The 22431-nt window shown below is 39.4% G+C and overlaps 1 protein-coding gene across 3 annotated transcripts in view; it reads right to left on the bottom strand.

The window, feature by feature from the left end:
• HELZ (helicase with zinc finger) overlaps positions 1-22431 on the bottom strand; it is an 84243-nt gene that overhangs the window by 9354 nt on the left and 52458 nt on the right. For all 3 annotated transcript variants that reach the window (XM_062506110.1, XM_062506108.1, XM_062506109.1), the window contains 12 exons: positions 21793-21911; positions 20212-20357; positions 17593-17740; positions 15166-15349; positions 13979-14207; positions 10644-10848; positions 6650-6701; positions 5619-5812; positions 3033-3240; positions 2486-2562; positions 1695-2268; positions 1080-1320 (listed from right to left, as the gene is read on the bottom strand). In XM_062506110.1, the coding sequence (XP_062362094.1) occupies positions 1080-1320; positions 1695-2268; positions 2486-2562; positions 3033-3240; positions 5619-5812; positions 6650-6701; positions 10644-10848; positions 13979-14207; positions 15166-15349; positions 17593-17740; positions 20212-20357; positions 21793-21911 (2377 nt within the window). The remainder of the gene's footprint in view (positions 1-1079; positions 1321-1694; positions 2269-2485; positions 2563-3032; positions 3241-5618; positions 5813-6649; positions 6702-10643; positions 10849-13978; positions 14208-15165; positions 15350-17592; positions 17741-20211; positions 20358-21792; positions 21912-22431) is intronic.

The raw sequence follows: 22431 nt of genomic DNA, 5'->3' as shown, positions 1-22431 counted from the left end.
CTGAAATCTCAGAGAACAAAACACTGAATTTAAATATTCTCATCTTTGCGCTTACTGACCCTAACTTCAAAGGATGTGACTGAGCAATCAGAAATTAGGCACAAGAAGATTAACTGCATGAAATACCCACCTGAATCATCTCAAAGTTTTAATAACTCTTGAGATTTCCTTTCCAGTCAGAAGAATCAATTTTTTGTTATCTCTTAAGAGACAACTAAAGGTAAGGATTTCCTGCTTTACTACACAAAGTAAAAAGTTCACAGAGTTAAAGAAAATTTTAACCCCTTCCAAGGCAAAAGCCGGAACAATCAGGGACTCCCCTCACTTGCACAATATAATTCTGAACTTTTTCAAAAGGTCAATTCAATTCAGCACTTCAAAGAGTCAGCTAGGAGGGTATTTAGATGCTTTACCATGTCTATAACAAACCAGATGGAAAAGAAAGCATAGTGGGAGATGACAGTAAACAGAGGCAATTTAAAAATCCAGCCTTTACAATATACATGATTAAAGCTGATGACCACTGGAACCATCTTTCTATTGACATTCAACAGCTTCCTTTCTTGCCTCCTAAAGCTCCATCTCAAATACAAGCTTTTTTTCTTTACATCTGCTTTTAAAAGCAAAGGCTTTTTGAAAAGGAAGAAAAGTTTAGGTTTCAACTGGGAGCAGTGTTTAGGGAGGGGCTGTTTTGTTTCTTTTCAAGCACACAAATCTCAGACTGCTACTTCAAATTGAAGAATTTACAACTTACATAGGCCTTAACTACACTCAGACATGTTTTTCATAAAAACACAAGGCTGTTACTCTCTATCCATTCCTTATTCCCATAAATACAGCTCTGAAAAGCTCCATAAAAATATTTTTCCACTACAGCTTTACTACCCAATATACTAACAGAATAAAGCATAACACATAATAAAAGCATAGTTGTAAGTCAGCCTGCCAACTATTTTAACCTTCATAATAACAGCAGCAAAAAGCAATACCTTTAAGTGCCTTGCACTTAATCACAGTGTTACAGATAGGTGCCCACTGCTCAATTTTACACAAGCTCTGATGACTCAGTAAACAAATACCTTGAATATGTTGCCTCTGTTTCATCTTCTGTATTACTGGCAAGTTTCCAGTTTGCCCTAACTTGCTGCTGTTGATGTAATCCAATTGGTTGCTGAGGAAGATGTGGTAGATGAGGATGGTGATGGTGTTGATATGGAATAGTGCCTTGACTGAGATAGGCATTATGTTCATTCCATTGCTGTAACCTGGCTTGTTGTTGCTGCCTTATTGTTTCCAAAGCTACATTTCCATGCATACGATCTACAAAAATAGTTTTAAAAAAAAATTTTATCTAATGCCCCTTTTAAAAGATCTTCACGTCAGAAAAAAAAAAAAAGAATAATTTTTATACAGTTTATTCCAGGGTCTATTATACACTAACTGCATTGCAGTGCATAACCTGGTTATTTAAATCATATGGAAAATCATATAAACATGAATCTTCTAATAAAGTGCTGAATATTCAAACATGCCTCAAGCAGTAAATTATGCTCAATGACATTACTTATGGAAACTAACCCAACAATAACCCAATTCAGAGCAATATGCCTGAAAAAGGTAAATACCTCCTTCATTTTCACTTCAATGTAGTTATAATTGCACACTCTGAATTTAAATAAAGAAAAGTCACCTACCTAAAGTGTCCCCTAAGGGCATTCCTGATGGATTCTCTTCAATGAAGTTGTTCAAGTGGGTTGGCAGAACTGGGTTGTGCTGTGCAATAGGCCTCAAAGGATTATTGACTTCTTGTAACAGAGGTGGGGGGTGTTGTTCTGAAATCACAGCATCTACAGCAGGAGAATGTGGTCGGTGGGGAATGGGATTATTAAAAAAGGACTGGCTGGGGCCTGCCTGGAAAGCAGGGGAAAGCTGCGAAGGTGGTGGAGGCTGCTGATTCAAGTGATTATGCTGCTGAACTACCTGGCTCTGCTGGGGTGGCATTTGGTTGGGTTGTTCAGGCAAGTGATTTTGCTGTTGACTTAAGAGGTTTTGCTGCTGCTGCTGCTGCAGAGGGTAGGGCTGCCTCGGGATCTGGGACAGGTGCTGGAAGTGGCGGCTGGGAACTGCGAACTGGGAGTGGGGCGGGGTCAGGTGCAGGTTCAGCTGCCTGGGGTTGGGGTTGTCTTTGCGATGGAATTTAGCACTGGGGTAACCAACATTGGAACGGGACTCTGGGCTTCTCTGCTGAGGGTTTGCTTCTAAATCGACCTACAAAAGGAGAGTAAAAAGTTCTGAGAATTTGCATTTAAAAAACTGAAATAAAAAATATTTCGGTTTGACTAAATGAATGAATTACGAAACATAATGATTAAATTCATTAAGAGAGAGCATGAAATAACAAGCAAATAAAAATACCCAAACACCAAAAAAAAAACCAACCAAACCAAACCAAACCAAACCAGCATCCCATACAAGATAAACTCACCTGCTTGGATTCCAGAGGTTTCTTCTCAGGTGTTCGAATTTTACTGATTTCGGGTCCAGCAGTGTTTTCACTTTTACCTAAAAACATTTACAAAATTATTTCATTTCAATAGAAAAAGTACTATTTTGGGATTTTTTTCCCCCCAAACACAGGAAAATTGACTTATTAGTATGCCATTTATAGCACTACAGACATTTAGTATCATCCACCTAAATAGCACTTTCCCTTTAATCTCCACATTTTGTTCATTAATCACCACTAAGCAGTCCTTCTAACTTAACTGCAAATAACATCAGCAGTACTGCGGAAGGGAGATGGAACAATTACACCCTCAACAGCCCTCCCCACCTCCCATTCCCTCTGAACCTCACAATAGCCCAGTTATTCTATTTGTAATGGCAAATCCCAGGTTATTTCCCCAACCTGCGGATCGCTCGGTTAGGGAGGAAAGGGCGAAGGACATAAGGATGGAGGAAGGGAAGCCCCTGTTTCAAGCACAAACTCCACCCAAAGCAGAGCAGTTTGCAGAGCCATTCCAAGCACTGACCATTCCGAGTTTGCTCGTGCTGCTCCTTGTCCTGGTGTGGGAGCTGCTGCTGTCCTATGCTAACAGGGGAGGGGTGGCCCAGGCCATACGGGATCGGAGACCCTCGCCCATGTGCCTGTAACAGGTTCATGTTATATGCCATGGCTGCTTGGTGAGTAATGAGTCGAGGGTCGACTGCAAACCTACCCTGATACCCTGTCCACGGTACCTATGTGGTAAACAAAAGTTAAAATAAAGATTAAAAAAAAAAAGAAGGAGAGAGAGAGAGAGAGATGTGATCTGTTAAGGTACGTTCAATTAAAGGCAGTGATAACGAGCATGCTGGTATCAGGTCACTGACAAGAGTTTTTCGTGCACCAGCTGACCTGACACACACACAACTACAGCTGGTGCTGGGAGGGGAGAGCTCTAAGGGCAGGCAAAACAAGGGGCACAGATTTTCCAGAACCCTAGGCAAAAATTTTTCTATCAAAACCCATTCTTGTTTCAGTGGTTTCAAAGTTCAGAGAGAAAAGACTGATGGACAAATGGTAGCTTAATAGCTTCAGATTAATCTCTTCTTTAATTAAACAGAAATGGGTGAAGTTCAAACAAATACAAAGCCCTTTCTCCTGGTAGATATGAGACATTGGGCTGTGGCTCGGGGCGGGGGACGGAGAGAGAAGCCTCAAAGGTGAGGACCAGACCTTGCAGCACCCAGTGCTGGGATTCTGGGCCTCAGCAGGAGGGGCTGTGCCCACCTCTGCACCCACAGGACACCCAGTGAAGTTCCCAGGACTACTGGTGGAACCCAGAGAGTGCCCACAGGTGAGCAGTGACAGGGAATGACACTCCAAAGTGTCTGTGCTACATGACATGTGTATTGCAGAGTCAAAGGAAAATCCACCTTCTGAAAGCAGGTAAAAAGTCAGGATTTCTTACAATGGCTTCCATTTTATTCCTAGAAGGAATGCTAAGGAACACAGCTCTGTATCAAATGAATTCAAACTCTTCCTGTAGGAAATTCATTAAAAGAAGGGAAATATATGAACAAGCAGAGAGTGCAGGGCAAGTCTTCCCAACACTCTGGTTCCCAAATATCCTTTAGTGATGGCAGCAGACAACCTCCTCTAGCTTTTACTTTGGGTATGGAAACTGCATTAAACAAAGACATCATTTTATCTTCCACGAACATAAAAACATTTTACTTCAGTCCCTGCTTGTTTCAAGCGTAACAACCTTCATCCAATTCTTCTTTTAAATTACTATTTGCCCTTGAAATGTGCACTTTGAACTTCAGCTTTAGGCTGCTATTGCATCTGTACAACCCGAAATGATCTCCAAGCTCTCCAAGCTTCTTTTCAAAAGTAGCAGTCTCATTAGTACCTAAGTCTTCCCACTTAATTATTTAAAACTCCATCCTCAGGGAAGGTGAGTTCAAAATACTTGTTTTAAGTACATTTCTTTTGATTAGAAACACATAAAAATATATTAACCTTGGAACAATAAGACAGCTTTAAAAATTACCTTGGCTTAATATTAATGTAATGTGACCAAGCATGACAAAGATACAGCTGCTGGCCTTCTCATTGCATTTAAATTTATCCATCAAATGCAGATTTCTAGTAAGTTTGGAAAAAAGAAAATTCCTTGACCTAACAAAGAAAATCGATTTACAGCTGCCAGCTGATCTAAGACACAAAATGGAAACTACAGCAAGTCCTCTATTCACCATCCATAAGCCAAACTACAACAGAGGACTCAAAATTACTGGGAAAAAACAAATTAGCTATATTCCATTATTTAGCATTATGAATGGAATTAAACACATGTCTGCATGTGTGTGCTCCACATGCTTGCCACAGTCTTCAGGAGTTACGTACAACACAGACATGTTACTTCACAAGCTTCTGCAGCCTTTGTTCTTTCCTTGCATTTTCCTCCTGGAATATGTTGACTGTGAAGGGTAAAAAAAAAAAAAAGCAGAGACTGCTTCTTTAATGTGTGTAAATTTTGGTGGGACAGTTTTATTTGTAATCCAAAATTCCATGCATAAATATAGCCTGAAAGACCTGGTAAGAGATCTTCATTCTGCTCCCAAATGTCATTAAGGGAAGGGATTGGAGAGAAAACTGGTTCACTATGAGGTTCTGGAAGGGAGAAACATCCCATTATGCTTATTTTTCTTATCACTTCACTTCAGACACCTTGCACTGCAGACATCCAAAGCCTGTAATTTAGGCTGTGTGATGCCAATAAAGAGAAACAAACTTGGTGTGAATCACTGAGGTCTCTCCAATGATCGAGAATTGAACCAGGCAAATAATTCAGAGGCAGGTGTCTCAAGTCAGATGAGACAGATTCCACTGGTGTGCCTAAAACACACCAAATTACATGAACATGAAACTGCTTTTAGCCTGCCGGGAGTTATTTCTGGGAGCAAAGCCTTCAGGTCCTCTGCACTGCCACTCCTAAAGCCAGCAAAGCCCACAGATTTGGAGTGCTGAAAAAAACCTGCAAGAAACTCATTATCTGATTTTGCCATACATTTATGTGCACACAGTAAGTGAGGTGGGGAGAGGGGAGAAACAGAAAATGAATTCTTACAGGCAAAGGCACAGACATGACCATATTTCCTCCATAGACAGCAGGTACATATAGAATACTTGTCCCAGTGTGTGGATCTATCCTTTGAACAGGACTCGGAGATTTCCCCAGATTGGGATGAGGTCCCAGAGGAGGAGGGGGAGGAGTATATGCTCGGATAGGATTTCCAATTAGAACAGAAGGATTGGGCTGAACTGAAAATAAAGATAAAAATAAAAGATATATATATGTATATATACACACATACAAAAAGCCCCAGAAGATATATACACAAAAAGAACATGAAGACAATTTCTTTGTTTTTTCATCCTAACAGCATCTATCTTTATGAAGTATGTGTGCAACTCTAACAGCACAAGTCTGGTACACCAAGAGAAAGCATTAATCAAATCCTGTATTCCATTTCAAAAATTTGAAGAGGCAGAAAATACAAGCTGAGATACAGAGAAACAGGTAGCTGGTAAGTGCATTAATGAAAGAATGTCCCAAACCAATTAAATATGCTGACAGTCAGAGTGGCTGTTAAGCACTGCATCAGAAGCTAAAATAACCCTCCTTTCTTTAGCAGGGAAGACAAGCTCTAAACTAATGCTTTTCCAAATTAATAATGAAGCTATTCAGCTGTTGCATGCTACCTTGCAAAGGTATGTTCAGTAATATCTGGGATCTATGACAGCACAATTTAACTTCAAAGTACCTCTGAAAACAGTGCATGCAAAATAATGTCCAAACCCTTTTAGTGCAAATACACTGGTATAGGGCTGTACATGATAAATTTCAAACACAGCTATTTTTCAAAGGCCAACAACTGCATTTGTGCTAAGGCTTCAAAATAAGTGTACACAACACCTATAAAGGGAGAGCCTCAGAAATATCAAATGTCCACTTAACAGTCTATGATCTGATTCCTACATGCAAACAACAAGTAAATGGCATTCAAACAGAGAAGAGACCAGATATTCCATGTATGTCAAACTACTGTCAGCTTCACTGGGCTCAGGAATTCCCCCAGGAACTGCAGAGGCACTCACCAATTCCATCAGGTGGGAAATGATCATTCTGGTTATGATGATGGACCTTGCCCTGTAAAGGAAAAAACAGGAATAGTGATCTTTGCATTCTTACACAAACCAAGCTTTTTATTTCAAGCCAACATGAAAATTAAACATAAAACAGAGATTGAAAGAAGTCAGCCCAACAGTTTATTCTTACACATTCAACCATCCAGTTCCACTACTTGACTATGAATTCACAAAGCTGGACATAAAACACCACTAATTCAATTAACCAGTGGGTCATTACAACTCTCTCCAGGAAAACTCTCTCTCCCACGGCCTGTTTTCAGATGCAAAGAGAGTTACAGCAGGTGTTCTGAGTTTCTTTTCCCACCACTGTCCCACATCTTTCAGGAGCAGGACCAATGCAACCCTCAGTACTCCTCTGCCATGGCAGCTTTAGTGGAAGCATGATCCATTTTCTGCTCAGGAATGATGGAGACAAAGGAGCTGCCTGCAGTTTTACTCAGTTGCTCACCCGGCCCCAGGAGACATTGTCTCCCTGCCCCATCTCATTTATCAGCTTCTGGGCTGTGGCTGCTCCCCAAAAGTGCAATGTAGGAGAGTAAAGAACCCCAGTGCTCGGGAAAAACAGTTCTTCCTTGAACAGTAGAAAAGGATTTTAACAGACCTGAGTTATCCCTCCTACTTTCTCATGAGTTTGCAGTATTAACTAATTAGTTAATATTCATAAACTGTGAGCACATATTCCATTGCCAGTATGCTCTCAAGTTCTTTGCAGAAATACTTTACTTAATCTGGACCTAAGTACGCTCACAAATTTAAAATAAATCAAAAAATGCTTTGATGCTGCAAAACTTTCCTTGCCCAGGAGATAAGTCTAGGCAGTTTTCCAGCACTCTGAGCAAATTAGTCAGGGTACAAAGACAGGTTGTTTGACAATGTTGACTCATGCATAAACCAGATTAAAGAACTGGTCTCCAAGTTTTCCTCTCATTTCAAAAATGAATTATGGAAAAATAAAATAATAATTGCTTTTCATTGCAGCACTTAAACAAAGGAAGCCTGTTTATTCAACAGAGAAAGATTCAATCTAAAAACATGGAGAAGCTACAGCCTTAATCACTCATGGACAGCACACAGCATTTCTGTATCTGTTACTGTGTCAGAGGCAAGCTGCATGTGCAGAAGTCTGACAAACCTCTGTTCTAATCTATCAGACCTGTATTTTATAGGTGCCATATTCTTCAAACTGAAATACCAAATAATTACGTAAGTTTGTAAGAAAATAATGATAAAAGTTTGTAAAAGGAGCTGTCCTACTCAATGGGAGCTTCAGTATGTCCCTCTATTAGACTGGTAAACAAAAGTCAACGGGGCCACCAGAAAGCTGGGGAAGAGAGTTGCTGCCTTTCTTTTTTCTTTTTCTCTTCACACTTTTGAAGGTTTAACGATTTTATAACAGTCTGTTATGAACTCAATTGTTATCATTTCTCAAAGACTTTCACAGCAAGGCTCATGTCCTCACCCATCTCCCAAACACCTAAACCTGCCCTAGAACTGAGGGTGACCGACAACAGCAGAGCACAAAGACACTCAGTTTCCTCGAGAAACTCCCTCCATCTTTGGAATATAAAAATCCACATTACATAAAGGCTCTCAGAGGAAGCCCAGACCAAGATATGGGTGACTGCAGGCAGTTAACAGCCTCGTCATCCCTTGGATCCCCCTTTAGTCAACAAATGCGAGTAAAGAGAGTTCTCCAGAGATTTATTCTGACCTGTGGTCCCCACTGGCTGCAGGAAATGTCTGGCAAGATGATGCACCCTGATTTAAGTGCCTGAATCCAGACCAAAAGCTGGCAGGCAGCGAGTGGGAGGTAGGAAAGTTGTAAACTCAGAGCTTAATTTGCTGTAGGTGAACTACCCCGAGGGAAGCTCTGAGGTCTGGAAACCTTCCCTTTCCACATCATCACCTTCAATGAAGGCTCTCCCCATTCACCTCCAATGCTCCTTCCCCTCTCCCACTCCTGGCCAAGCCACAGCAGCACGGGAGAAGGCACTGCCCTCACAGGTCCATGCTGGCTGTCACCCTCTCACACAGACAGGACTGAAACATTTTACGTTCTTTAAAATCTAAACAGCGAGAAGGTTTTTAATGTCCCTACATAAATCCAGGAGCAATTCTGCTGAATAAGAAGTGCTGTTTGTACAAAACCACTTTTCAGCACATGCAAAAGACAAGCCCTGACTCACACAATGTCCATAAACTCACCACAAACCACACTACTGGAGACGGTTCTTATTTTTTTGCAACAAAATATGCCAGCACTAGGTTTGAATCCTTCATTTTTAATGTTAAATATTGTGCTTAGGATGTCTAAAATAAACAAAAAACAACCATCTGCTTTTAAAACTTGAGCAAAGGGAAATGTATCCCTGATCCCAGCTGTATTCTCAGTATTTGATTATTACTTGCTCATTGCTCTGCTGTTACTGTACACACTCGCTACCTGTCAATGGCATTCAGAGGGAAGATTTTATTTAGAATTGTGACATAGGTGGTTTAAACACTTCAGATCTTAAGCTGAAAATAGAGTGCTGGCAGTTTGACAGCACAAGGGCTTAGTTTACCAACAAACTAAAGCAAAATAAACAAAGCTGTCTACTTACAAGACTCTCACTTTCCCTAACACTCACTCCCTTTTCTTTCCTAAATTTACTATACCTGCATTATCAAGTACTTTCTCTTTTTTTCATTTAGGAAACTAAAAGTATTAATAATGATGTTCTATTATTAAGGAAAAGACTGAAGAGCTCATGAAAAAATGAGACTACAGCAGTGGCTTTTAAAGACAATTTAGTAATTTCTGGTTTTCTGTAAGCCCAGTGTTTTGACACATGACTAGAAGCTTTAGAAATCTGGTGTTTGTTTCAGAAAGTAATGCATGCATCTTGATGAAGAAACCAAATGTTCTCACTTTACAAGCTCCTTTTTGGCAAGGACTGCCAAAGGGAAGGCTTTCCCTTTTGAATTAAAAAACTGTTGCAAAAATTTCATTTCAATGATACAGCCTGGCACAAAAATGCAAAGCTATGTGAAATACATGCAGTTCTTCCTTCCTGTACACTGAGTTCATCACAAAACTGACAACCTGCATTTCAGTTCCATCTCTAAACACAATTTAATTAAATTACAACCCAAATGATTTTGAGATAAACTACAAAGAACTATCAAAATAGAATTCATTATTAACATATCACCCCCCCAAGAAAGCCCTAAAATTTAGTGTTGTTCTTTATTATCCTAAGGAAGCTATGTATTTTCATCACTTCTTCACCTGCTTTTATAAAAAATGATGATGAAATTACCACTTACAGGTAATTTTATCTCTGCCCTGTTGATGCTAATGAAATCTGGTCTTCTGAAGGACATTATCACTGAGCTAATATATGCAATAAACCAGTTTACAACATATTTTACTTACATCAGAAATTATATTACATAACTTAAGTCCTTGAATTTTAAATGTGATTTTGAAACCAAACCAAATCCCTTTTAGCTACTGTTTTGTTGGTTTCTTTCACTCCTTGTCACTGTCTGTGTCAACCTGCTGTTTCTTGGGATACAGTCAGAGCACAGCCTGGGACGAGGACTGGCTCTTGCTCACAGGGTTTAATCTGGCTTATCTAAATCCTGAGTTTCCACGGCTGAAGTGCTCCAGGGTCACTGCAAACCTGCCAATGAACATGCCACAGTGAGTGAGCCAATGTGTGTTTTAGTAAGGAAACCAGGCCTGGGCAACCCCAAGCTATATTGCCAAAAACTTTATGATAATACAGGTCTAGAGCTTTCACTTGAAAATGCTGAGGATCCCTCTGGAATTTGCATTCATATCTGATTGCACTGACGCAATTTGAAAACAAACAGCTTGTTCCATAAACCTTTCATGTTATTTCTCCACATTCACTTCCAGTTTCTGACAGGACCCAGCACAGTAACCCTTTACCTTTGGAGGTGACTGCTGCTGTTTGGTGGCATTGGCCGAGTGCTGGTGCCGCAGAGCTCGGGGGATGAACTCGGGGGCCAGAGGGTTCAACACGTAGGTTTTCTTTAACTCCAGAGCTTCCAGCTGAGCTTTGATCTGCTCAAACGTGATGCCATGAAGACTTTCGTTCTCGTGGCACAGAGCAATAAACCTTTCCCAGAATTTCCTATGGAAATGATTTTTACAAACAGTGAGGAAGGCTCAATGGCTGTTATTAAAATGAGAAGATTTAATGTAACTGTGGGACACTTTTATTTCGTGTGTGTGTTCCATCCACCCTCACTCAACCTGCTCCCTGCAGCTGAACCCCAGAGTGCAGTGCAAAGCTCCCCAGCCATTCCAGATGGACACACAGCTGTGTCCATGTGCATCAAGTCACAGCACTGGCTGGGTACCACATTTAATATTAATGCCATGGACAGCTCCAACTTTTTCCTAGAAAATCAAAACCAGCAAACTCAAGGCTTAAAATTCTGGAATGCATGGGATTTAAGGCATTTATCAAAGCTCAAACAGTCACAGGAATGACAGAGATTCTGAGAATGTTCTCAGAAGATGTCAAGAACATTCTCTGAATTTAGGCAGATCCTTCAGTGTAACAAATACCAAAGCAAAAAAAAAAAAAAAAAAAAAAAACAAATACAAAGGGTTTTGAGATATCCCCTCAAAATCGCTCTTGTAAAGCACTTCAGAGGCACAGGAAAATTAACATTTTTGGGAGTTTTTAGACATTCTTTGAGATCCTCCAGCAGAAAACAAACAAAACTATAAATTTTAGTGCGTGTCTGATTTTTCTATAACATATAGAAGTATTTTTGAGCTAGGAAAACAACCATCAGATGATGCATGACTTGTCTATGAAAATTCTGTTTCCAGCTTTTTGGAGGATGGAGGGGTTATTTAAACCTTGTAATAAAAAAAACATTCCTTCCTGTCTTCTACCTTCTCATGACATGTCTTTCCATTGCTTTATTTTTAAAAAAAGGCTTTATTTTTTTTTGTTAACATCCACAGTAGAATCCATACAAAATTTTACACTTGGGATTTTTTTTTAACCTCAAAGGAACATTTTGGGTGAAGTTACTGAAGCTTAAAAGATATTTAAGTAAGGTCTGAAGATGACACTTCGGAAAAAAAAAAATAAACCTGACTGAGCTGTCTCTTTCAAAAATATCAAAAGTAAAGGTGGGTTTGACTATAACTCCTGCTTGTTCATCCTTCAGTAATAAGGTCTGGCCTATCAGCAAGCACTGTTCTTCCCCCAAAACCTGCAAAATGAGAGACTGCTGCACATTAATTGTACCAGCAGTGTCACATTTTGCTGAGTAGCTGACTTGGTGAGAAAGAACAAATGTCTGTCTTGCAAAAATGCTGTGATGCTAGTGATGTCTTTAAGAATTTGCAATAGTTTTCCCTAAAAGGCCATTTTTGTTGCGATTTTATAGAGGCAAGAAAAGCTCTTTTAGAATTCAGGATGCAAGCTGGCCCTTTCTCTGCATTTTGCTCTAAGGCAAATAGCTCATGCAAGGTCATAAATGAGAATTAAAAAGCAAAATTAAATGCATCACCGGAATGCTTTCATGATGGAATTCCCTCTGATTAATCAATTCAGTCACTAAACCTACTGCCAAGTACCACAAATCCACTGAGATCCATCCACTTTTGCTGAGAATGCCCCAAGCAGTCTCTCTACACATGGAACACTTGTTCTGGGGTCTAAGAACAGAGAATAAGCCCCCGCTGTCTCTGTCCTAGTGTGCTCAGGAGTTTAAGGGGAGTGTCTGCCAAAGCAGCCCTGTCTAGTCCAGCTGGAGCACACAGGAATGCAATGATTACCCTGGGCATGCTTCACAAAGCTCTCTACAACTATCATTACAGTCTTGACTCATGTTGACAGGTTTTAGAATATTTATAAAATTCAAGTACACTTTAAACTTTTTTGAGGTCTGTTTTTCCTAACGAAATGCCACTTCTTTCAGACTTCTCTACTCCTGTTGTACTAAAAAAGAATCATCTTCCCAGCAGCCTCTCTGAGCCCCTCCAGCACTATTTTCAAAGAGAGAATGTTCAATTATTCAGTGAAACAAGACAATGGTGTATTAAAGGGAAAGCTCGAGATACATCTTAATAAAGTTTCAGCGCTCCTTGTTTCTTAATTATCTTTCAGTTTTATAATTTGGAACAGCTCTACATCTATAAACAGCTGCTGGTCTTCAAAATGCAAACTCAATCCTTAAGTGCCAGCACTGTAATTTATTTACCACACTGACAGACTATATTTTTATTTTATTAAGCTTTACCCATCCTGTTTCAGATATTTTGAAGGAGCATTCGGGAGGCACAGGGGCTCTTTCTCATCAGCTCATTCCATAAATCAGCCCCTGCCTAAAAACCCCACCAGGTAAAGAGAAAAGTGAACTAAACCCACAACAATTATTTCTGTCAGTAAGATGTTAGAAGCATATCACTGCCTTCATGTACAGACACTCCTGACATAGCCCCAGCAGGGAAGTGGTGAAATTCAGGTTATATTTCATAAATACAGTAAACAAAGGCTTGAGTTCCATTTGGCTTTTTCAACTCAATCTTTGAAAACCACATCCCTTTTCAATACAGTAGAAGCAGCATTGCTCAGGAAAGTAGAACACAACATAGATATAACAACTAGCACGTATTTTTAGCTTTATTTTAATAATGCAGTCAGTGCACTGTTTCCTCTCTTCGAGAATAAGCTGCAGGGTTTATCTCTGATCATCTCAAAATTTGAGAGCTCTTCCATCGAAAAAAAAAAAAAACCCTTTGAAGAACAAGAACTTGGAACCTTTAACGTAAGTGTTTACATATCTCAGCATTTTTCACATTTCTTCATTTAGGTCTAAAAAATGTAAATTCACTCAAATCTTAACAAGTTTTTTCCTAGTGTCATGAAGACCTATCAAAACACAAATAATCTTTTTCAAGTCTTTTACCATCCTATGACTGCCATAATATTTAAATATGTTACATCACAAGTTTATCTCCAAATTACGCATTACCTCTATTTGTCTATAGAATTGTAATGGGTATACAAAAAACCCTACTAGAAAGTAAAATGTAGCATCTTCAATTGTTAAGTGAAAATCTGAGCAACTATAAATACATGAAAAGTCAGATTATCAACGGCCAGGTGTAGGTATCTCACATTTTTCCCTGTTATAGATGATGACAACTATCACTTTCCTAAATCCACCAGGCACAGATAAACACATTTTCCAATACCCTTAGGCCTGATTAACCAAGGAACATAGAGAAAATACCTGCATCTTCCAATGGAACATAAAGCAATAGGATCTCCCACCACAGCTACCAAGGACTGTGCTCTTGTAATGGCAGTGTTGAGAAGTTTGTAATTAGACAGAAAACCATAATCCAAGTCTTCTGTTGAATCCTCCAGTAACTGCTCTTTCCTTTTAATTGGAGTTTGCTTATGTTTGCACGTGTGCCGTGTTCGTACTGTGCTGAGGAACAAAACTCTGAACTGTTTTCCTAAAATGAAACAAAAAAACATCTCTGAGATAATTGTTGCTATTTCTGCTCATGCCACAGCCAGACCAGTGCCCTTGACAGCCAGATTTCACACCTACATGTTCTGAACTCATAGCTACCCTTCACATGAAGAGTTTTATGCAAGAATAATAAGATTTAAAAATTTTAAAAGATGCACTATAAATAGCACATTACATTACAAGAATAATTCCTCTTTAAAAAACTTTTTCACCTTGATATCAATCACTCTTGAACTTTCCAAAATGTTAATTGTCTTTACAGCACTGCCTATCAGTCAATAACAAATCCTGAATTTATTTATTTATTCTAACTTAAAAATAAATTCTGGATATTCTTGATTCATATTTTTAAATTTCTCAAATACATGAATATCCACCATGAAAAAACAGAGCAAACTACTCACTGTCACTCAGTTACTTTATCATCTGCCTTTGTTTATTACTGACTAGAACTGCAACCTAGCAACAGGCTATGCCTACACAAAATCCTTGCTATCAATGTGATTTCAGGAAGAAACACCTAAATTTTTAGACTCCTAGCAGCTTATTCCACAGATGGAAAAGAAAGCAGTAAAACATTTTGAGGCTAAAGTTCTTTTACTTTTGTATTTGGAACTTTAAAGCCTATCAGTTTGTTTAAAAAGTTAAAATTGTGTTTAAAAACTACCAGCTTCCACGATTTTCACTCAATTTCTTTTTTTGAGTAAGACTGAACTTAATTCTGAGAAAACATATAGCTATCTTTACTAGAAAAGATAAATCACATATCCACGAGTTTATAGTCAACGTTGGAGCAACATCCGTAGCACATCCCTCCTTTAGCCGCCGTGGCTTCAGGGTAATTTCAGTAAATCACGGGGTAATTTTATCAAGTTATCAGTGCAGCAGACCCATTTCCCCTCGGCCAGCCCAGCTGTGGGGCCAGCCCAGCTGCTCACCCTGCACGTTGAGCACCCTCTCCACGCTGACGTCGGACAGGCGCTTCTTGCGCAGCTCGGCGCGGATGCGGAACACCTGGTCAGCGTAGGGGGTCACCACCCCGATGCTGCCATCGTCCAGCTTGCCCCAGGCCACGGGCCACTTCCTCCTCAGCTCCTCCACCCGCTCCACCACTTCAAACACCTCCGGGGGGGGGAAAAGCAGGATTCTTAAAAGTTATGCAAACATTTGAGCTTTAAGGCTTTGAAACTGTTACACTGCACTGCGTTGCAGGAGCAATGATACTAATGCATCCTGCAGTGATACTCAAGCATCCCGGATTAAAACAATGTATTCACTATACAGCACCCTTTTTTGTCTTGAACTTAAGTTTTCTCACAAAAGCCACAGTTAAAATGACAAACTTCAGGATTACATTAATAACCTTAATTTTCATTTTTAGGTTCTTACAAAAATGTCAAGTGCACTAGGACCTTTCTTACCATACCTCAACTTATATCTCTAAGTACATACACTGCCTAATTAGATAAAATCTAATTTTTATTCTGGATTTGATATATGTCAGCTTAGAGTCTGGGAACTCTAGACACAGAGTCCTTATACAAGAGCACAATCATCTCCCATTCCAAAGGATGCCATTGGCAGTTTCAGATTATTCATCAACTGCTAGCTCCTCTCTGTGAAATATTATGGAATGTATTGCCTGAAAAGACCAGTGTGCAATAAAACCTGAACATCCCCTCCAGTGAGGAGACAGCCACCAAGTAACCTCCTGCCACAGCAGTTCAACACTCCAGATACTGCACTGCAGAAGGCATTTCTGAGTAACTTTATAGAAGGTTTGTGATTCCTTATTTTTTCTTTAATTTACATTCACTAAGTATTTCTCCAGCTGTTTAAAGCATGGTAATTCATGATGTTGTTTTCCTAGAGCATCACAAATGCAAGCTCAGCCTCTTAAAGAAAAACAAATTGTTGATCCTTAAAAAGTCACAAATAGTTTATTTCTGGCAATTTCAGAGGACAGTGAAAATACGGGACTGTTTTTAAGCAAGTCCTGAATGTCTCTGTGACATCAATTCTTGCATTTATAAGCCAGCTCTACTGACAAAGGATATTAGAATAAACTTTGATATCTATAAAAACCATAGCATGAAAATAATGATCTTTTGTAGGTATTTTGGCAAGACTCTCTGAAAGTATATAGCTTCTGGGTATGTATTTAAAATTAATACCACATATGGAAATTTTCAAATTAAGACCTACAAGGGAAAGTGTATTTCCCAGAATAATTTTTAATAAATGTATCAATGAACCACAAGATGCCCCAATGCAAACATTCATTAAGGGTCAAACAGAAAAAAATCTCACCCACCATTTAATTTCAGTTTTTCCTGCTGGTGTTTAAGGAGCCGCTGTCCTTCATTTCTGCCTGTGGCCATTAATGACTCACAGTTTTCAGACAGTTACTTGGCCACTGAAGATATTTTTAGGTCTTTTACAACTTTTTTTAAATGGCAAAGCAGTCCAAATAGATTAATGAAATCAGTCAGGTGTCCAGAAGTCACTGGAGTTTCTTATTTAAGAAGATACTTTAACACAGCAAGGGGTGTTCAACAGGTACAGCACAACAACAACAAACAGCTTTCAAATTGTGCAGCAGATGAACCCCACCATGATCAACAAGGGGAAGCAAGCACTAACCAGAAATTCCTCCTAAGCCTATGAAAATTACTGCTATTTCTTAGATTCTCTTCCCTCCCATAACTGGAGGAGACTGGAAAAAGGCATGTTCCACTATGAAAAGCGTTATCAAGTCAGAAGGTGGGAGGTGGGTGCTGCTGCATGGGTTTGTTTTTGTGGGCTTGGGTTGTTTGGTTCTTTTAAACACAAGCGAAGGAATGAGACAGAAAGTAATTTTTGAAGACTACCAATAAACCTATGTGAAACAAACAGATTGAGAATAAGTTTTCACCTAAAAGAATCTCATCTGCACATTATCAGCTAGACACTGATCCTAAACATATTAAAGGAAATGTGAAATGTTACTCCAGAGGACTCTTATCTGAGTGGGAACATTTCTACAACAGTCAAAGAAATCTAAGTTTTACTTCAAACTGCAGTTACTCTCAGTTGCTAAGATACATCTATCAGAATGTCACATAAATTATCAGGAAAGACATCCTGAAGAATGAGCCTGGGAGAATGAGATGCGGTTTATAATTTACAGAGAAAAAAAGAAGGTAAATTAGTGGAAATGTTTACTACAATTGCAATTTTCATTACATCATGTTTAGCAAACTCCATGTTCCCCTCTCCTATTAGAGGACAATGTATGTCTTCCACCCACACTGAGGATAAACCAGTAAATTTGGGGGAGTGGAGCTTTAAGGAAACAATCAACAGTAAAAGCAAAGAAGAGTTACCTCTGCATTATTGTAAAAAGCTGTACTATTTTTTTCTTGCACATCTTCTCCACGTGCTGTGAAGAAAGTCAAAGGGTAGAAATCTTTGTGTGCAGGCTGCTTTCCACTTGCCATCAATTTGCCTTCATAGAAAAGTTCAGATGTGTAACTGTAACGAGGCAAAACAGGGTAAAATGTGGAGTCTACACATAAGCTGGCTGATAAAATATGCAAATCTCCCTGATGAAATATGCAACTACAAAATACTTCATAAGGAAAACAGAACCACTGATTACTATTCAGCATCTTCAAATGATTTCTCTGAACTGATATTTCCCTACTACAGACACAGCATAAGGCACTAAAAATATGCTTCTCCAACACTTTTTCTACAAAGGCTGTTTTTTCTTCTCATCTAAAGCTTGACAAAGTCATGAACATTCGCACTGATGTTTCACTCTGAAGTTCTGATGGCTGGAAACTGGGTAAAAAGAACACTTGCTGTCTGGCACTGGTTACTCCCCAGGCTGGACAATGAGCTTGCTCAAGCCAGTTAAGAGTTATTGAACTTGGAAGATAAATTTACTACAGATTTCATGTGCACTGAGCCCGATGCAGGCCAAGCGTTCAGCTGTCAACCAAGCTTTTCTTCTGTGACTTCTACTCCAGGCTGATCTATGTTGCTAGAGACCAGAAACACAACCAGAATTGAGTTCCTCTGCTGGCAGCAGCCATTCCAGCAGCTGACTGACTGAAAAAGAAATGAGGCAAGAACTGCTTCATGGTGAAAAGTAGGAGGGAAAAAGGCAAACTGAATGGAGTAAGACAAAAAGGCAGCAAGGAGAGACAGCAGTGTGTTGTAAAAGCTGTATGCTATTGCACAGTGCAGCTAAATTAACACAACTGGTTTCCAGTGATTAGTGAACTTTGGTATCATCTCCCTTTCAATGCTCAGCCTCCAATCTTAATGTTCTTTGGATATCACTCAGAGGCTGCAGTAACCTGAGTACTGCATGAGTACTAAGCCTGACACGAAGACAACCAAAGCAGGACACTGTACAGCTGGTGCTCCATTGAGTTCTTCCAGGCTTCCAGCTGCTGCAGCTTAAGATGGAATCAGCTGCTCATGGAAAAGCCACAGAAACCTGTCTGCTACCAAATCACCATCAAAGCACTGCAGCCCACCCCTGAGCTGAACTGGATTACCCTGGACAACCCTGAAGAACATTGGGTTCCTCTCTGGGCTGGGTTGCAGCAGTCACTCCAAAGCAGCCAGAGGGCAAAACTAATCATCTCTTCTGCAAATTAACTTTTAGTAACGAGATCTGATTAAACAACAAAACTTTTCTGGATGGGCAGGTTTTTTTCCAATTACAGCTCCAAAGGCAGGCTGAACTAATGGCTCGCTCCTTCTTCAATTTCTCATGGTGTCTCTGCTTCAGTGAGGTAGAGATGATTAATGAGCCCTTCATCTTCCTACACGTCTGTCCTAAGTGTCAAGGCCCCATTTGCTAGGAGAAATTCCACATTAAACAAAAAAGGAGACTTGAGATATCTCCTAAAGGGACCACCATGAGAGTGTTCAGCTAGTTTCACCTCACACAGCAACACTTCCCAGTGGAATTGGGTGCACTGGACTTTCGCCAGAGAGCCAAACAGAACCAGTGGTGTTTCTGCATCCTCACCTTGGTGTTACACACAGTGGATTTTTCTTGGAACTCCCTGTCTGAATCCAGCTGCTGAAATGAATTTTGATGATCTTTCTGAGGCAAATGACATGGAAGTGATCTCTAAAGAAAAGCTGAAATGATCCCTTCCTTTACAGATGTTCCCTCATTTCAAAGTCAGAAACTCAAAAAATGGCTTAGACAACTAGCAGCACTCAGCCTATAATTACAAAGTCCACAAAATGAAGACAGATCAAGCTACGTAAAAAAATATTTTACACTCTCACTTTTGATTCCCCAGAGCACTTAAATATTTCTGCTTTTGCTTTGAACACAGTGATAACCTAATTAGTATGACTGGATACCAACATAATATTCCTCAGTACATATTTGAGCCAGGATTTAAACTTTAGCATTTTTCCCCATGATTGCACTTATTCTTTCCAGCACAGCTCATGGATGAGCTTATTACACTGTCAGCCATTAGTTTATCATAGCATAAAAATGCATACCCACTGATTAATGTGTCTTGAAAGAAGTAATAAAAGATGTCAACAGTAAAGAAACATGTTCAAAGTTTGACCTATTTTTTCCATTCACAGTTGCATATCCATATGTTCCTTGCATTGCCCACAGCTTACCACTCCAAGATAATTCAACCCAGTAAATCTAAAATTCTGAAATGGTTCAAAGAAGCACAAAGCCTTATAACAGACTGCTGGCTGATTTAAAAGGAAAAGTTGGCTCTTCTTTGGTTTAGTGTGCAAGCAGACAAAGCATCCCTACCTGGATGAGGGCTATGTCCCACAACCCTGGCAGCTGCTCTCCAAGACCAAATTACAACACAGAATTACTAGTTAACTTTGAAACAAGTAAGATTCCATGACAAAAACACTTCAGCTGTGCTTGGCTCTTTTGTTCACTGGCAGCAGTCAGAAGAAGCACATGATACAGTGAAAAAGTTCACACCTACTTGATGATTGCTTCATGGGAGCGATAGTTCTCACACAGCAGGATCCTGCACGGGAATTCTGCAGGGTAGTGCTCGTAGAGCCGGTCGAGCAAGGAAACATGAAGGTTTCTCTCCCTGGCAAATTCACTGTAGACAAAAGGACTGAGCTGTAATAGACACACACACACAAAGAAAATGTAACTAAACGGGTGGACTCGGAATTTCATGCTCCCAACATATGTATTTGCATTGTTTTTGCATCAAACCAAAAATGAAACCTCCCTTTTACTGGACATCCATTCTGAGTTGGAAGACACAGACCATGGCTATTCCACAGAAATGCTCCTTCCTACCAGAAAAGTAACAAAAGACCAGCATGGTCTTAAAGGAGCAATAAAATACTCAATAACTATGCAAAGAGCCCTTCTAAGTCGAACACTCCAAACTGTGTTTAGAATGACTTTACACCATTATTCTGACAACCACTTTTACAATTAAGTTATTACCACAGATAGTACAAATCAGAATATAAAGAAACTTTAGTACCATTTAAAAAGTTAAATAGAAGTGTTGTTGAAAGAACAAAAACCTGGTGACCTATTTACTGCTACACTAAACTCCTACTCAGCTTGTTTAACAGTAAAACCACTATCTATTACAGAAGGAAAAATAGAACGAAAATTGATGAAAATGAGATTTTAAAGACACAATTAACAAGTGCAGAAATAAAGCCAATCACTTTTGTCATTCTGAATTCGTATGATTCAGATTCTGAGTTTCACCTCAGCTAAATATCAGCTTTTGAAATTTAAATACTGGAGACCTGACAGAGTATCTTCTATACGACCCTGAGCTGTAGAGCAGCCTGAGACACACAGGCCCAGGGGAGACTTCATCCACCCAGCTGGGCTGATGAGATCAAGCCTGAAGTAAGAATTCCAAGCTCTTGAAAAGCATTTTGAGATCAGTATTTAAAAAGCACTACCCCAGTCCCTGGCATTACTAATATCATTGAAATTATCCAGTAGTATTAAATCGTAGGTGGCAACACCATTCTGAGTTTGTTGCTGTACCAAAGCAAACATGCACTCTACTGCGACTGTGATATGCAAAGAGAATTAAAGGCAAATCTATAAATACAAATAAATCTGGCCTAAATCAATAAAGCAAGTAAAACTGACTTTTCCAAGCATGCTTTCTCATGCCTACAGGCTGCAAAATGACAAGCATAATCAGTGTTTTAAACTCTCCAAACCAAGCAGCTCCCAGGCACTTTGCAGAAACATAAAAGCACTGGCTAGTTTCAGTTTCCCATTTCTCACTTGTTCAAATCTTCACCATATTAGATGCTTCTAATAAAAATTTAACATTCTTTCAATCCTAATTCTCCATATTCGTGAACTGTTTAAAAATTCAACAGGGAATACCAGTCATTAACTCCTGACTACAATAAATATCCTCATACCTTACTGAAATACCATCCCTGGAGTTCTCCTTGGCCTCCCCACATATTATATTATTTGGTGCAGATAAATAACTTAAACAGATAAATACAAACATTATACACATGCACTTCATACTCCAAAATGGCACAGCTCTTACCTGCATATGGTCTCCAGCCAAGACAATTCTTGTGTTTTTATTAGCTAATGCTAGAGGCATAATCGTTTCACACTCCATAGCTTGAGCAGCTTCATCTAACAGAATGTGTGTAAAAAACCCTGTAAAACAGAGATATCAGCAAATAAATGAAACTTGAAATATGATAAAATGAATATTGGTAACAAAATAAGAACTTGGACTTAACTTTCTGTATTCTGATAGTAACCAAAACTAGAATTAAATAAAGTATGGCTTACACAAATTAAATTCTAGCAACTACTGCAAACCACACAATTTTCAAACCCATCAAGTGACCAACAGTGGTCACCTGATTTCCAGTGACATTAGAGGAGCCCCCAGGTCTGCCTCTTTCTTGTGATACACATGAAATTAAACATGTATTTTATCTGAGCCCACCTTACACCAAGAGGAAATATCTCTTGGCAGATCATCCCTCAAGAGGTTTCTCAAATCTGAAAGTCATTTCATCACCATGAGACTTGAAGAGCTTTGGAGAGTGACAATGACAAGGGATTCCTCATGTACTTGAGTCCTAGTAACTATTTTATATACTGTATTTCCCATTAAAATTGCACACATACCTGAGCACTTTGCTGGTTATGGGCTTAAAGGAATGTT

The sequence above is a fragment of the Cinclus cinclus genome, chromosome 20, assembly GCF_963662255.1.
Source record: "Cinclus cinclus chromosome 20, bCinCin1.1, whole genome shotgun sequence".
Classification (NCBI taxonomy): domain Eukaryota; kingdom Metazoa; phylum Chordata; class Aves; order Passeriformes; family Cinclidae; genus Cinclus; species Cinclus cinclus.
Note: the sequence above shows the minus strand (reverse complement) of the source record. Positions and strands in the feature narration are given on the sequence as shown.